At 31.4% G+C, this 18787-nt stretch overlaps 1 protein-coding gene across 2 annotated transcripts in view; it reads left to right on the top strand.

Annotated features, from left to right (window-relative positions):
• Nucleotides 1-6205: 6205 nt before the first annotated feature.
• Nucleotides 6206-18787, top strand: part of LOC139520441 (tetraspanin-33-like) — a 29005-nt gene continuing 16423 nt past the window's right edge. Inside the window, exons 1-3 of one of the 2 annotated variants that reach the window (XM_071313045.1) lie at nt 6206-6352; nt 17255-17458; nt 18215-18391. In XM_071313045.1, coding sequence (XP_071169146.1) covers nt 6272-6352; nt 17255-17458; nt 18215-18391 — 462 coding nt within the window. In that variant the 5' untranslated portion in view covers nt 6206-6271. The remainder of the gene's footprint in view (nt 6353-17254; nt 17459-18214; nt 18392-18787) is intronic. The other variant, XM_071313046.1, reaches the window with a different exon arrangement.

The following is an 18787-nucleotide window of genomic DNA, read 5'->3' as shown; positions in this document are numbered from 1 at the left end:
ACTGGTTTCCGAACTGTTAGACGAGAGGCCCTATATGGGATCTAAAGTTCAAAAAGTATTAATTGAAAACGGACATGGGGTCATTGCGTTGTAATTGAACGTAATTAATTTAAATCTTACATGTAATTTGTTTTGGGATAAAAAAAAAAAAAAAAAAATTACAAAGAATTCAAAGAAATAAAGTTACATTGGAAAAATCGGGAAAATATATTGTGTAATGTAATTTACTATATAAAGTATGTAAGTCATTGAAACTTGAACTTCATTTGGAATCAGCATATTGTCCAACAACTTGCCAAAATAGACTAAATAAGTCTTAAAAGAGTCAGAAGTGGTGCGATTCTATGAGTATCATCGTGTAATGTGTTTTCGTATTAATAACAATTTTCACTTCACTGTTGAGTTTTTATTCAGGTGTTTACTCAAATTTAAAAAGCATGTCCTGTAGATTGATTTTAGGTATCTAGTTTTTTTGTCAATGCTTACTACGATTTTTTACTGTTTCCGATTACTTTGCGATTTTTGTATGTCAAACAAACGGCGTCATTTTCGTATGAAATAAAAATTGGATCAGTACACAGACAGGAAATGACTACAAAATCCGGAAATCAATATTTTCTAAAGTCGTGGTTCTGGTGATGGCTTGAATCATAAAAAAAGTTATTAAATACTTTTCAGTACTAAAAATTACTAGTAGATAGTTTTAGGTTGGTGTTTCGTGTGCTGAAATTTTTAGATTTTGATTAATTTCAGATTGCATGGATTGGCACCTGGTTTGTACAAAATACATTATTTTTTCTAAAATAAAAATGCAGTTTTCAAAATTTAGGATTAAATATAAAAAGTTAAGACTGTGTTCATCTTCATGTATCAAGGATGTACAAAAAAAATTGTCAATGAAAAATTGAATAATTAGATTTTGAACAACCATTTTATATAAGAACCCTGCTAATTTTAACTCGCTGGTTTGTAATTAAAACGGCCAAAAAAACACATGACAGTCATATGTCTTGAAGATCCAGTGTCTGACTTGCAAAAAACATATCTGAACCTTGTTTTAACACTTCAGAATTGTTTTCTACAACTATTCTAGTGATGCATATTTTTGACATTAAATAAAAATGGCTAAATGAGTCAATTTTATTTAATTTGTTCTAACGTCTTTAAAAAGCGATGTTGAATATGTTTTAAATATGTCAAGTTGTAGTGGTGTTGTTGTTCTAAATATAGAAACCGAAAAACACGCCACAATATACGCGTATACAGTCGAAACCGACTAAATGTGGTTGATACGAAAACATATGACATACGAAAACATATGACACGACGATATATGACTTCTTTTTAATAGCCAGTACTCCTTTTTTTTTGGGGGGGGGGGGGATTCAATGCTTTTCGGCCAGCTTTGTCCCATGATTTTAACTTGTTTTTATTAAAGCTATATTAAACAAATAAGATGCTGAAATGATGAGGCTTATGTATACTGGCGAAGCACGACAGCGTCTTGAGTACTTTATCATAAGCCGGTAGCTTTGAACATTTTTAAGCATTGAAATATATGAAAATTGATGAAGTTAGATGAAACTCGTGAGAAAAGTACTGATGATGCAAAGCTCACTTTCCGTAACAATTATGCACTGCAACATACATATTTACTTAAACATTATGCCCGAAACAAACATTAGGTAACGTCCAGAGTGGATTATAAATACACATATTTTACCATAATTATCTATATCTTAGGCAAAACAGAATTACTAAAGTTAAATATTTTTTTTACTAAAAGTGTCTACAAATTTAGTCGCTCTACACTGTAATCATCACTTTATAATTTATATGATATATGTTTCCAATGAGTAATCAATGTTCTTCACTAAAATTTATTTTAGAATCTTCAGAACTACTGGACTAAAATTTATGACAATATACTGTGACAAATAAAGAGATGTGGTATGATTGGTAATAAAGTTTGCATATATTTACAAGTCACAATAACTGAAAAGTTGAAGCTTTTAAACGTTCATTGACGTAAAAAGGTGAAGAAGAAAAAAATCTGGCGATTCAAACCTTGGCATATTGATAGAACATCCATAATTATTCAGTATGATAGACTGTATGCTGAGTGCTCTTCTTTATAGGTGCTATGTTTTTATGTTAGTTGTGTTTATATATATATGTTCTTCGTACCGATCTACTAAGGTTAGCAATTTGCAACTGACTTTTTCAGTTTGTTGTAATAGGGCGGATCCAAGTTTTTTTCCTACTTATATAAAGGAAGCCAAAATCCCCGGGCAGGCGCGGATCCAGAGGGTGGGTTCCGGGGGTTGGAACCCCCCCCCCTTTTTTTTTGGACGATCAATGCATTTGAATGGGGACATGTAATTGGAACCCCTCCTTGTCCTGGGTTAGGAACCCCCCTTTTTAAAATGGCTGGATCCGTCCCTGCCGGGTGACTGGCAAGTATCGCCGAGCGGAGCGATGCTACAAATGGACGGTTTCGTTATGTTCAAAATAATATATCTTCCAATTATCTCCAATCACAAGAAGGAAGCCCCCTCAATACATCTGTCTTATGTTGAACTGTGTCGCAATGCACTGGTCAGATAAGGGTATATTGGTTAAAGTAAGTGCTTATCCGCCAATCTACATTTTAATCCTGAGTGGTTTGTGTCGTTGGTTCGTGCCGTTCGTGCGTCCGTCTGTCCCGCTTCAGGTTAAAGTTTTTGGTCAAGGTAGTTTTTGATGAAGTTGAAGTCCAATCAACTTGAAACGTAGTATACATGTGCCCTATGATATGATCATTCTAATTTAAATGCCTAATTATAGTTTTGACCCCAATTTTACGGTTCACTGAACATAGAAAATGATAGTGCAAATTTCAGGTTAAAGTTTTTGGTCAGGGTAGTTTTTGATGAAGTTGAAGTTCAATCAACTTGAAACTTAGTATACATGTGCCCTATGATATGATCTTTCTAATTTAAATGCCAAATTATAGTTTTGACCCCAATTTTACGGTTCACTGAACATAGAAGATGATAGTGCAAATTTCAGGTTAAAGTTTTTGGTCAAGGTAGTTTTTGATAAAGTAGAAGTCTAATCAACTTGAAACTTAGTATACTTGTTCCCTTTCATAAGATCATTCTAATTTTAATGCCAAATTAGAGAATTTATTCCAATTTCACGGTCCACTAAACATAGAAAATGATAGTGCGAGTGGGGCATCCGTGTACTGCATTCGTGCCAACTGTCACTATTTGTGGGGGATTTCCCCCATGGAGGCTCCCAAATTGAAATTTTGAAAGAGCAATTTTGTCCACCATTTAAAACAAAATATTTACTTTTACAATGACTTTAGGCTTATAAAAGTATGAAGAAGCCAAAAAACAACATTAAAATGTATTTGAAGGCCCCCTTGAAGGTTTTTAGGACTATGGCAGCCATCTTGTACGCAAAACCCCCATGGGCATTTTGAAAAGTTGGCAGGTATGGTACTGTGGACACATTCTTGTTATAAAAAGAAGTCATATTTGTTTAGGCAGTGGCTATTTTGCCAGAAATTTGCTATTTTGCCGGCTCTGATTAAAATATCTTCATTCAAGCCAGCTTAATAGTCTATTTCAATAGAAATTGCTATTTTACCGGCACCAGCTGCAATATAGTAAATTTGTTGCCGGCACTGGGAAAATAGAAAATATGTAATCTTGCTGGTATTAGGTAAGCGGAAGCCAAGTAAAAAACTATTTTGTTGACACATATGCAATTCAAATAATAGACTATTTCAAAAGCAAGTAAAATTGAAACATTTCAGCTTTGTTTTTGAAGCTAAGTGATTGACTTATTATTGTATAATGTCAGTTTATCAAATATATGATGCAATGAGATTTTTAACTTAACATACAGTTAAAAAATCTAATATAAGGTTTTATTCTTATTCATACAAGTAGCATAAGAATGGAATGACTGGTTTAAGAAATACTTTCTTCATGTTTAGATATGATTCCATTGCAACAATTAATAACTCGATATTTTTTTCTCTTTTTTTTCTTAATATTAATAGTTATTTATTTACAATTTTTTTTTTAATTTTCATTTTTTATTGAAATCTGTACATTTGTTAGTAATGAAAACATCGAGTACCGGTACCTTATCCGTGTTAGTATTTGTTAGTTCATTTACAAAAAAATATATCAGCTGTAGTTACTATAATATGATACCACATTTTTTATTTGCCTTTAAAAATAACATAATAAAAGTTAAAAAAAAAAGGACCACAAATAAATGTTTTCATCATATTTAGAATAATTATTTTAACAAACATACAGATATTCTAAGTTTTATAGTTTTTTTTAAGAATGGAAATATTGAGGAAAAATAAGTTAAATTAACAATATATAATTATTTGATTCTTTTATTTGATTCTTTCATGTTGACAGTCAGTGCACGTTTTTAAAAGGAAATATTAAATTTCACTTTTTTACAAATTTACTATATCAGTGCGGGTGCAAGTAAAATATATATATCTTTGTCGTTCGAACTCTGTTAGGTTGCTGTTGTATTGGTAATCATACCACATCCTATTTTACACCTATACTATAGAAATGTCGTTTATATCTCATGATATGTGTGTGTGTGTGTGTGTTTGCGCGAATGTTCGTTAGCTACCTTGACACATATCACCGGTGCCTCCTTTATACATCACTAGAACATACCCGTGATATCGCGAGTTCGTGACTGAATTAAATTATATAACTATGCGCAAGCCTTACTTTAGTATTAGTATTGTCATCTGATAAAGTCATGCCGATTATAAGATATACAGTTTTCTCTGCTTTCAAATCTTTCTGTTTGAACCCGTCCAACTGGAACTTATCAATTATTGGTAATATTAATTATTTGGAAAACAAAAGGTCCTGGAATGGAGTATTTTTTAATCAACAGCATTGTCCTATATTAGTTACAAGTAAAGTTGCTGTTTTACGTCATGCCCGCTAACAAATTGAAAACTGTCCCTATACGCCTTATTTTTAGTCCAGATTTTTAGTATTCGTATTGTTATCTTAGAAAGTCTTACTGATTAAAATACTACAATAGGTAACAATTTGACAATTTAGTAGTGTCAACCCTGTGATTATGACCCGTGTATATAGCATATTAATCCTGAATACACCGTTTGTTGGTGCGCCTGTCAGATGCGGAACGTACAGATAAGGTAACAGGTAACAGGTGAATATACTATTGGTATCGGTATCGGACTCGACTCGGAACTTCTTAATTATTGGCAATATTAATTACGTGGAAAACAAAAGGGCCTGGAGTGGTGTAATTTTTAATCTACACCTTTGTACTATATTAGTTATATATAAAGTTGAATTCTTTGATTCATCGTTTTTACGTCATGACGGCTGACAAATTGGACCTCGTAATTTTAGTATTATAGATATATGATATCTATGTGAACAATGAACTGATTATAGGCAGGCGATACATTGAAAACATATTAAATGATTAAGAAATTTCTAAAGTAAAAAGAGACATATGAAATTGAAAACTAAAATTTTTTTTGATGAAAAGTAAATAGACAAAAAAAAATATTTAAAAAATACATGCCGATGGTATGAGAGGAGTCAGTACAGCAAACTGTTGATATTAAAAAAAAAGACTTGCTTTCTCGGATTAAATGTAAATGATTTATGAACGACAAAGGACTCCACTATTATTGATAGGGGATATGATACCAATTAAGAGACACCAGACTAAGCACAAATAAAGAGATGAAGATGAAATTATGGGATTCTTTTTATATGAAACCAATAGTATTTATATAAATGTCTATTACTTGAGCAGTTTATGTTTATTTATTTTTTATTGATAAAAAATGTACATGTATAAACAAGGATTTATAATAGCAGGAACATATATAGATATACTGTTCCCAGATAATAGAAACTAGACAAATCCTTGGTATAAATAACTTATACAAAGATTCAATTTATTTTAAATTTTGTGTTGTTGGTGTAACCACGTTAATTGTTATACTTCATAGTTTATCCATTAATACCAACAATGTTTTTTTCAGTAGCAATTTTCATTTTTAGATTATTATTTTTTTCTGCGTATAAATACAAAATTAATTATGACAATTATGACACCGTATCTCACACCCCTTTTCGAACCTCAAAAATCAAAAAGTGGGCGTTACCATTAAGATTACTTCCGGAATGAAATGAAAATAAACAATCGCACGAATTCGATTTCCGCGTAAAAGTCAAAGATGGGATGTTTAAACACAGATGACACTTTTATCAGTCCGTGTGTAAAATACACATTATTTTTCTGGAATTTCTTATGTTGGGTAAGTTACTTCTCGCTGCTTGAAGTCTTCTATAATTTATAGAACTGAGAAACACACTCTGACTAACAGACTAACCCCCCTTTTCTGTTGAACATTTAACAGTTAAGTCTTGGAAATTAGATGAATACACTTGGGCTCTCTTTGATGTTTATGGTTTGATACTTGTAATATTTTTTTATTATTCCAGAACAGAAAAATAAGTTAAACTTCAATGACAATGTGAAATATAGTAGTGCTTCGTTACACCCAGGCCTTCCATACATTAACCAATGTAATTTAAAAGATGAAATTAGGTGCCAGCAGATTGAGAGAAAGCAAGGTTTTGCTCTATACATTTCAGAGATTCTGGACCCCTTGTAGTAAAGGCTGCAGCGCCCTGCTTTGACTTGGTCACCGCAGATCATTTTGTAATGGCTGCCTACTACTTCAAATTGTATGGAAAATTGGAAATCCCTGGTCAAACTAGTAGATAAACTAATGACTTACTGTCTTTCATTAATGGCATTAGCTACATTTGGTGAGACCACTTATGCTCAGCTGCAGGTGTCAGCTGGTACATGTAGAACAGTGGTTTATTGTGCCTATAGGGTCTTGAGTGATAACTTGGGCTGGTACAGTGGTTATATCAACAGGAATATCATGCTCTCCTCTTACAAAAGTGTGCAAAGGGTTCTCTGGAACAAGCATAAGCATGATACGGTTTGAAGTGTAACCAAACATCTTTGTTCCTGAGCTGATATTTGAATGATGGAGAACACAATTTTGGGAAGCCAATTACCACAACAACCAGGATGTTGTCAGCGTATATTTGTTCCACCTAACAGAAGTTCCAGTGGAAACTTTATTATAAACAATGTCATAATACCTGTACCTATTGGAACAAATATTCTATACTATTTATTCCGTTAGGAACATGTACTGTAATATTTATTCCTGTGGAAACAATATTCCAGAATAGTTTTTCCATTTGGAACTTAAATTATGAAGGAACTTCTATTCCGTGACAATCTGACATCAAAAACTGAACATCGATTTTCTTATTCTACTTCAAAAGTCAACTTAACATATTTAGGTACAACATGTACAATGTGTTCTCTTATACCATGAATACATAAAAAGTAATCTCAGAAGCAGTGATCATTTTATAAACATAAATAAAATAGTGCAGTGTTTTGACAGCATCAACCCATCATGACAAGAAAACAGATATTGAGACATCAGCAATCAGTCTTAGATATTTAAAAAAGAAAGGGGGAGGGGGTAATACATTTGTAGCTTAGCATATACAAGTAGTATTAGGCACCTGTCTTTATTGTTGAGGAACATGATACTGCAGTGATTCTGATATTTTTTTTAATTCCTGCAAAAGATATGAGGATCTATATAGATGTTGATATCCTTCTTGTGTTCCTTTTTCTTGAACATGTTGAAAGGGCAAAAAAAATTTTATTTATTAAAATATTTTGATGTGTTTCGTTTATTTCATTATGATCACTTGTCCATGTTGTCAGAATCAATGTAAAAAATGCTTGCAAGTTTTAGAAAAGACCAAGAATTTCATCTTTTCTTTTTAAGTCCAGTTGAAATATTCAAATTTGTTAGCCTTCTTAAAACTCAGATGCTGTTTTTTTTTTCAATTTTCAATATTTTCTCAGGCAATACAATATGGGCTCTAAGAGAAAAAAATCCAAAACTTTGACTATTGCCATGATTGTCTTCTATAGTGTTTTAAATCAGTTTGATTTGTTTATTTTTGTCATATTATTTCCTTATAATTAATTATTCAAAGAACATTTTTTTTTGTATATAAAATCAACTGGAAAAATTGACTTCTAAGATTCCACCTCATTTCACCAAAAAATTATGTACATGTAATAAATAAATTGAAAATTGATAAAAACTTATTCATATTACATGTATTATAAGGACTATTATTTTTTTTTCACATAACTTTTAGTCTCCTTCAAAAAAGTCCTTAAAGGGAGAAAAGTGCATTTTAAAGAAAAGTGTCTTCTTGGATCTTTTCATGTGTCCACAAAAATTATAAACAAAACATTTTGTGTGAACTTATTTGCATCAATAAGGAAAAGTAAGCTCATTAGTTTGTAAATTAACATATTTACTTATTCAACTGAACCATACAAAATATTGAATGAAAATGATAAACATCATCAAAGATCAACAAAAAATATGTCAAACATGTCAAACAGCCTGCAGATGTTTTCTTCATGTCATTTTCATGGTGTTAGTTACTGAAATAACATTGACTTGAAGGAGATTTTTGTAGTTGCATATATATTATCATGGTTGTACCTATATCATGTATATATATTCAGAAGTAACTTGGTCATGTTGGTGTAAACATGTGAATAAAAATGCACAAAACACACATGTTCGCAACATTTGTCACATTATTAGACTAGAATTATTTTTAGTTTTGAAATTTTCATTTTATCCCCATTAATAAACATAGATTTCCTTGGAGAAAAGAAATAAAAACTAAAAAGATATAAAGATCATTGAAGATTTGCAAACAGTATTTTAACAAAACAAAACATACAAATTAGGAACAATATATATACATGTACATGATATTATACATCATGTACATTCAGACGTTTAACATAATTAGGGAGCTACCATTTGATTTTTATGGGGGGGCTAGGATGAAATTTGAAAAAAATAGGCAGGACAGGAGTTTTGAGTAAAAAAAAAGGCAGGATGAGCAATTTGGTAAAAAAAAAAAGGCAGGATGACAATTTGTGTAAAAAAGTCAGGATAAACTAGTAAATAAAAAGGCAGGACCGAATAGAGTAAAAAATAAAAAGGCAGGACAGAGATTACAACTAAAAAAAAAAGCAGGACAAAATTTTTCATCCTAGCCCCCCCATAAAAATCAAATGGTAGCTCCCTTAGTGATATATACACAACTCTCAAGATGTTAACAGTAGTCCTTGAGGTCAAAATATTTAGAATCCAGGTAAAAAAATGATGGTGAACTTTAACCACCTCAGGGCTGTATCAGAATTAATTGAAGGGGTTTGTGGTCAGAAGGCACCTTATATTTATAATAGAGGGGCAGTGGGGTTCAAAACAAGATTTTCTCACAATTATTCATAAAAATTTCCTAACCTACATTTAGCTAGTCGAGAGAAAAGATTGCCTTCCACGCCCTCAGTTTAAGTTTGAAATAGCCCTTACATAAACAAGGACCAAAAAATTAGAGCTGAAAATGATTAAGGAATGAGGCTATGGCATATGAACTAGATATTTTTTTGTATATCCTACATTGTCCTAATGCATTTTTATTTGGGGTTCTTTTAAAAATGGTACCTAATATATATAATCTTGTATTTTTCTTATCAAATTTGGTTTAACTTACATATATACCATGATATACATGATATATAATAATGTTAACTGCACAAAGTCAAATTTACAGTTTGTGAATCTAATGACTACATTAAAGTTTTACTCAAATTGACATTATAATGTATTTTATACTTTATTGATGTTCATATACATTTGAATATCAATTATCTTTTGTTATGATAATATACAGGTAAAACTAATATATGTCATAGTTTATGAAGGATAATATCTTCACTTTGAACATTATAAAAATATTTCACCTAACAGAAAACTATAAAGGGATAAATAACCTGAATAAGGAAATTATAAACATGGTAATAAATTAAATGAGGTCATGATCATGATGGTGTGTCAGAGAAAAGATAGGAAAATATAACTAACTTCTACGTCATTTGGTCTCGGGAGGAAAGTTGTCCCATTGGCAATCATACCACATCTTCTTAATTTTTATACATTTATTAGAAGTACATGTATTCTGCCAATTTTTTTTTATCAATTCAGACTTTAATTTTTTTAATAGTCATATAATTGATAAGAGTACCGGTACAACATATTTTTTTTCAAATAACTGTTTGATTCTGCTGAAACATTGATTTACAATGAACCGTTACATGTTACAATGTATTTATTAAGTGTTTCTTTTCTTCAAAATTTATGTCTAAATATTCAGGTCCTTTAGCATGTTTAGTCATGTTAATAGAGCCCTTAGATCATAAGGTCACATATAAAATTTGCCTCACTATCACAGGGCAAATTTAATAAAATTGGTTTTGATCAATTTTAGCATGTTTCACAGGCATGACAGGTAATTATAAATGAGACTAAAGGTAGCAAGGCCCAAAGTTGCAGGTCCAACATGGTTAAGTCCAACCATGTTTGAGACACATGGTAAATCTTCATAATTAGCTAGTCAATCGTTAAATTTGTTCAAGACATGCATGACATGTCTCGATTTATGGTAATTCAGAGTTAGATACATGTACAAAAATGTATATAAACCTGTATGTTATACACCCATGTCTGTTGTTGAAAAGCCTATTTTAACCAGTAGATATGTCAGTACTGCCACAATGCCCTGAATCAAATGTGTGAGATTTGGCCAATATTGTATAAAAGACCAAATTGAAAAAACAATATATCAAAGGAAAATATCGCCAAATTTGCATGAAAATGTGTTTGATTTACGCTAATTGTGTACGACTTGGCAGCCCCGAGATCTCTCTTCTGGTTGGGTTGTTGGCAACTTAGCATATACATGACATATCCAATATCTTTTTTTGTTTACATGTTCATCATTTTCATATATATACATGATATATACAACTACATGCATGCAAATTATTTGCACTTTAAAACCTCATGTTAAATGGAAAAAAGAATGTATTTTAAAAATATGTGATTTAATTAGTAACATTTTGGACATCCTTATATATACATGTTCTATGTACATAGATGTTTAATTTGTCTTGAGTCAACTTTTTCAAAAGCATAAAAATTCAAGGATGCATAAAGTTACTTCTTTGTTTGACCAACATAAGGATATGAAAGTTTGCTATGACTGATGTCCTTTTTACTCAGTTCAAACTGCTGTCAGGGGTTACTGAGGGTTGTTAAGTGGAATGAGGAATGTTATGGTTCAGATCATATAAAGTAGATGTACTTGTTTAGTTATTTAGAGCTTAACATACATATATGTATGAACTCTTTTCTACTGGTCACATTAATATATAACCGAAATGTCTTATTAATATCCACCTTTTAACCACAATTTTGGCTTTTACATTAGACAAAACATATGAATTAGTTAATAATAAACTCATCATAGATACCAGGAATAAATTTTATATATACGCCAGACACACGTTTCGTCTACAAAAGACTCATCAGTGACGCTCGAATCCAAAAAAGTTTTAAAAAAAAAGGGCCAAATAAAGTACGAAGTTGAAGAGCATTGAGATCCAAAATTCCTAAAAGTGTTGCCAAATACAGCTAAGGTAATCTATGCCTGAGGTCGAAAAGCCTTAGTATTTCAAAAAATTCAAAATTTTGTAAACAGTTAATTTATAAATATAACAATATCAATGATAATTCATGTCAGCACAATAAGTGCTGACTACTGGGCTTGTGATACCCTCAGGGAAATAAATCTCCACCAGCAGTGGCATCAACCCAGTGGTTGTAAATAAACTCATCATAGATACCAGGATTAAATTTTATATATACGCCAGACGCACGTTTCATCTACAAGCATTTAATCAATTAACAATATGTATGTATTTTGTACAACATATGTTAAAAAATATCATGTATTGTGTCATAAAGTGTGTCCATTTAAAAAAGGAAAAATTGCAAACTCCACTTGTTTTAGAGCAAGTTCAAATTGCAGTAAGAAAGAAAACCCTATAGCTTGCACATGATATGTTTTATGATGTCAAACTGACAGGAAAAATCTTAAAATATTTAGAATTTTTCTTACATGTACATGTATGACAATTGTATGTCAGATATACATATACTGTTAATTCAGAAATTATTAATCGTATGACATCCTGGGGAGAGGGGCATCATGCTTTCAGGTCTGTACATAATCATTTGTCTGTCTTAGGCCACGGTTTTTTAATTTGTTGGTTTACGGATTTTCCCCATGAAAAAGTCGGGTCGGTCGGTCGGGGAAAAAAAAGAAAAAAAATCATCTTTGAAAACAGAAAAATATGCAAAATCAATATACCGGTATATTTCACCTTTCTAACAATATGTTTGTTATGCCATTTTATCATCCTTTCTTAAATTTTAGTTCAATGAAATATTATTGCTCGGCTGTTATAAACATCGCACGACATTGTCTAATAAGTTACAGTAAAAAAAGGGGGGTGCACGGACAAAGATGAAATTAAATCGTCATTTCAGAAACAAGAAAAATAGATTCGCGTAGCTCTTAATCAATTCCAGAAAACTTGGTGAATAATGATCTTCAAGCACGAAAACTGATAAAGAAAAAAAACGTCGTACGAAAATAAGTTTCAACACACGTGTCAAAAACCTAATCGACTCGTCCATTGGAAAAACGAGATTATCGGGTCAATCTGTCTCGCATTCCCGTTTTTATTCAAATGGACGATAATTTTTTTATTATCTATGAAACAAGAAAATTCCAAATGATTTGTTAATATTCAATACTTCAACTTGATGCCTTCAACCTATCCACATTTGGACAAGTCTATTTCTATGAGATGATGCATCTTACGGACTGATGTCAAATAAGGGAAACGAACTTATTGTATAATTGGTTTTAAACACAAGTTTCGTTCCGCAAAATTATTTGTGCAAACGACATTTCAAGGTCAGTTATTATGATAATTGATTTGTCTATATTTATAAGATAAGATAAGATAAGAAAACTTTATTTTGATTCGGCATGAGTACAAATAAGCAACACAAGCTCTAAGGAGCTTTTGACCGAATATAAAAACATATAAATAACATAAAAACAGTGCATTTTGACATATAAAACAACATGTAATACAAAGTTGAATCTCACATACATAGCATGCAATAAAAATAATCAACAAATTTAGAATGAAGTAAAAACATGCTTGACCAGAGCAACCAAAAGCAGCATAAATAATAAAACAGTTTAAGAATTATCTGCAAGCAGAACAGTGACATTCCAAACCGTTCCAGGACTGAACAAGACTTTTAAAATGTGAAAAACTGTTTTCAGTCCTGAAATGGTTTGGAAGACTGTTCCATAAAGTAGCAGCAGCAAATTTGAACGATTTTTTACCGTAACGGGTTGACTTTACCTGTGGAATTTCAAGAATATTTACATACCTGAAAGAATATTTAGATTTTTTGACATTCACCAAATTTTGTAAGCACACAGGAGCGATGTTGTTTATAATTTTAAAAGTTTCTAGAGCCATTGTTCTTATCCGTCTGATCTGCAAGGAAGGCACCTTAGCTTTAAGTAAGAGGTCCTCGTAGGAGCTGGTAAAATCCTCATAAACAAAACGGAGTGCTCTTTCCTGCACCTTTTCTAGTTTTTTGGAATTTTTCTCAGTGCAAAAATGCCATGCCAAAGGGCAAAAATTAAAATTACTAAGAATAAAAGTATGAAATATAGTAAGTTTACTAAGTCTATCCAAAAATGAGCCTAAACGTTTTAAAACATTTAATTGCTGTGATGCCTTCCTACAGATTGAGCTGACATGAACATCAAAATTTAGCTGGTAGTCTATTTCAATGCCTAATAATTTTACTGTTTTTTCACATGTGAGGTTCGAATTTTGAATATGTATAGATAGGTTCTTTTCAAAGGTCTTTTTGCCAACAGCCAAAACTTGAAATTTGTCAGGATTTGCTTGCATTTTATTTACCCTGAACCACTCAATAAGTATTTTTGAATCATATTCCAAAGTTGAAATTAATAAATCGAAATCTGGAGTACAAAAAGATAAAGTATTGTCATCTGCATAGTTATATAAACTACCATTTTTAACAAAAAGAAAAATATCATTTATAAATATATTAAACAACAATGGCCCTAGTATCGAACCCTGTGGTACGCCTTTATGGATGTCAGCCCAACCACTCAGAACATTGTTGACTTTAATTTGCTGTTTTCGATTAGATAAATAGGACTTTAAAAGAGCAACTGCATTGGGGGTTAAACCATATGCTGATAATTTATCTAGCATAATATTGTGAGGCAGGCAGTCAAAAGCCTTAGAAAGATCCATTAATACTGCTGCAATGTACTGGTTTTTATCAAGAGCTTCTCGCCAGTCTTCTAACACTCTGAGAAGTGTGGTCTGACATCCATGTCCAAGTCTAAATGCACACAAAAATGGATTAAATATTTTATCAAAATAATCAGTTAATTGAATTTCATATATTTTTTCAAAGATTTTAGAAAATATGGGTAAGACACTAACTGGTCTATAATTTGTTTTTAATAATGGGTCACTTTTTTTATGAAGGGGGGTCACTTGGGCTTCTTTAAGTTTATCGGGGAAACAATTATTATCAATTGACAAATTTACAAGAGTTGTCAGCTGTGGTGCAATATAAGATTTACAATTTTTCACTATTTTTGCTGGAATACCATCAGCTCCTGTAGCCTTCTTTATGTTTATTTTATTCAAAAATTTTTCAACATTTTCATTTGATACTTTTTTAAATTCAAAATCAGAATTATGTTTTCTGTTATCCAAAATTTCTTTTATACTAGGGTGATTTGAGGGGTCATATACAACATCTGCTCCAATTTTGTCTGCTACTGTGGAGAAAAAATTATTAAAAACATTTGAAACTTCATTTGAACAATTTACAATTTTGTCATTTTCACATAATAAAATTTGTTGCTCTCCACAGTTCCCCTTTTTTGAGAAAAATGGTTTGACTGTTTTCCAAAAATCGCAAGATTTTGACCCACCGGAGCAACGTTCTAAAAAGTATACTTTTATTGATTTTCTCTTTATCTTTGTTACCAAATTTCTTTGTTTTCTAAATTTCTCCCAATTTTTGTCACTCCGGTTTTTAGTATATTGTGAATAAAGCATTTGTTTTCTATATATGGCCCCTCTCAGTTCTTTATTCATACATGGAAGTGGTTTTTTTCTTTGACCCCTAGATTTTACAGGTGCATGTTTATTTAATATGTTTTTAAAATCTTCTTCATAATCATCATATATTCTATTTAAATCTTTTTCATTACAATTTTCTGAAATCTTTATTTTCTGTAAATCATTTGTAAATTCATCAATATCAAAAGTTTTGTAACTTCTATATGTTACATCCCTGCGTTTTTGTGCAGGTAAATTTCCTTTCACAACTGTTGAAATAATATTATGACAGTCACTAACACCATTTGGACTATTTATTGTTTTAAAACACAAATTCTTTTTATTTGTAATAATAACATCTACAAGGGATGGATTACATCCCTTTTTAAAACATGTTGGGCCTTTAACCAGTTGGGACAAGTTGAAAATATCACATATATCATGTAGAGTTTGAGATTTTTCAGCAGACAACATGTCAAAATTTAGGTCACCAAAAATAATAATATTGTCATATGACACAAAACATTTATCTAGTGATTTTGTAAAATTTTCAATAAAGTCATCATTTTTCATGGACGGAGGCTTGTATGCTCCCATAATAAGCCATTTGGCATCATTTATATAAATTTCATAGCAAATATTTTCAAGTATATCAGATTCGAAACATTGTTTTCTACTTGATGGAAAGTCGGATTTAATCAGGGTAAGTAAGCCACCCCCGTACTGATTTCTGTCACGCCTTTGTAATTTATAACCTTCAACTTGAAATAGGTTGTCTTGAAAGGTATTGTCCAATTTTGATTCGGCAATCATTAGTAAGTCAACTATATTATCTGTGAGTAGATCTTTTACCTCATCAAATTTGTATCTGAGACTGTTAATATTAACATATGCCGCAATAAAGTTCTTTGGATGCAGACGTCTGGTCTCTCTCAAGTCTTGAAATAAAAGTTTGTTTACACCGGAAGTAGAGTTAGACGATAGACTGTCATTTGGTGCGTTTGATTCCTCGTTAAAATCAATAAAATAAGAATCGCTAAAATCTGGTAGATAACATATTTTACAGAACCAGCTGTCAGTTGTACTTCCAAGTAGTTCATATTCATTTAGGGGTAGGTCTATACATTTTAGGTGGAACCACACGTTACAATCATCGCACTGGATTGCCCGTTGGTTCTTTCTGACTCCCTTCTCGCATGTCCCACACGGAAATTTTACTGGCCCAGGATTTAAAGAAACATCTCCTGATAGTAAGAGTAATCTTATACAAATAGACGTTGTATATTTACAGTTCGTATTCAGTTCTTTATTTTTGTTACACGTATTACGGGTCTGTTTGATTTGTACTCTGGGGTGCAGTAGATCTATTAAAAGTTCTCTATGAAGGTATGTTTGAATCGACCTTGCTGCATAAAAACCCAAATCTTCTATATTATATTCAATGTTGGTGTTTACTGGCTCAGTTGGTGATGCCAGAAGACGGTTGAAAATGGTTAAAAACGTAAACTGGAAGTTTTATTTATTCACAACAGCAAGTGTTATCAATTTTGTTAGTGATTAATGCATTTCATTTCATTAAAAAAAAAATATTTTAATTATTTTTCAGGGATAATGCATTTCTTAGGGTCGTCGGGAATAAAAAAGCACGAAAAGTCAATTTTATTTTTATTCTGGAAATCGACAAAATCGGGTCGGCGGATCCGTAAACCAACAAATTAAAAAATCCTGGCCTTACATGATGTTAAAGTTTTGGTTTAAGGTAGTTTACCATGACGTTTTGAACACATCAACTTGAAGTTCATTATGATGTGAAAGTTTGTATATATATCAAAATTTTACTGTATTAACCAGGTTTTGCCCTCCTGAATATTAAAATGTGGTACATGTAGTGTGAGCAGGCCTGTGTCATATGGACATATATTCTTGTTTCTTCCAATTTCATACCTATTTTTTCTTTATTTTGTAGATGATAGGTGGTGGTTTTATAGGAGCAGGAATATGGGCTTTCATAGAAAAGAATAAATATCATGGAATAACAAGTCTGGACGATGCCTTACAAAATGTGTCCATAGCTTTTGTAGTCTTAATCCTAATTGGAATAATAATATTCATAGTATCTTTGTGTGGTTGTATTGGTGCCTTAAGAGAAAATGTTTTGCTTTTAAAAATTGTAAGTTTTTTATATTTTTATATTTTCATGTTTATGCATCTTATAAGCATCATAGAATTTATTTAATTACCAGCTATTCAGTTATAGATTCCTTAAGTTTACATTTGATAAAGGATTTGTAAAGTGATCCAGCTATTTAGTTATAGATTCCTTAAGTTTACATTTGATAAAGGATTTGTATAGTGATCCTTGATTTGATACACACACAAAAAAACAATTCATCTCTCAGTCAAAATAAGTTTTAAATCTTATTATTTTCATGTTCAAACATAGAGAAAAACCATTACATGTATCTCATTACCATTAGCAATGTCCTATACATGTAGATATTATGGTAGAAAATACAAGATACCAAAAGAGAAATAAAAGTAATAAAAAAATACATATATTTTTCATCTGTTTTCTTTTCAAAACAAAATATATGTCTTTTGTGACATATTAAATAATGAGAAATTTGCAGAATGTTCTTTTTTTTCAAATTTTTAAATTCTGTGATTTGATTTAGTTTATTACAACAGCATCATCCTAAATAAGCTGGCAATGCAATGAATCACATTAGAATGATTGAATGTTCATTTAGTAAGTTAACAATTATCTCCCCTTAAACTAATTATGTTGAATGGAAGTTTGACAAGAAAAATCAATTAATGTAAGGAATGAAAGTTATATTTATGGCTTTATTGTAACAGTGTTGATATAAATAAAGTATATATCCATTGTACATGTTTTTATAAGAATATTTTTTTCTCTTTTCAGTATTATTATATTATGATCATCATATTTTTGTTTCTGATTGGCCTTGCTGTAGCTACATTCGTTTTGAAAGACAAAGTCAATGATTTTTTGAAACACCAAGTACTGAAAGACAGTTTAATTACTAAATACCAGGATGATAGAGACGATCAGGCAGTCATTGACTGGGTTCAGGAAAATGTAAATATACATTTACTTTACTACATTGGTTAGAGGTATAGGAGGAGGGTTGAGATCTCACAAACATGTTTAACCCGCCGCATTTTTGCGCCTGTCCCAAGTCAGGAGCCTCTGGCCTTTGTTAGTCTTGTATTATTTTAATTTTAGTTTCTTGTGTACAATTTGGAAATTAGTATGGCGTTCATTATCACTGGACTAGTATATATTTGTTTAGGGGCCAGCTGAAGGACGCCTCCGGGTGCGGGAATTTCTCGCTACATTGAAGACCTGTTGGTGACCCTCTGCTGTTGTTTTTTATTTGGTCGGGTTGTTGTCTCTTTGACACATTCCCCATTTCCATTCTCAATTTTATATAAAGATTTCCTGCTGTTTTTTCTAACTCATCACAGTTGTGGA

Source organism: Mytilus edulis, chromosome 4 (genome assembly GCF_963676685.1).
Source record: "Mytilus edulis chromosome 4, xbMytEdul2.2, whole genome shotgun sequence".
NCBI lineage: Eukaryota > Metazoa > Mollusca > Bivalvia > Mytilida > Mytilidae > Mytilus > Mytilus edulis.
The sequence above is the reverse complement of the archived record's forward strand: the minus strand, read 5'-3'. Positions and strand labels throughout refer to the sequence as shown.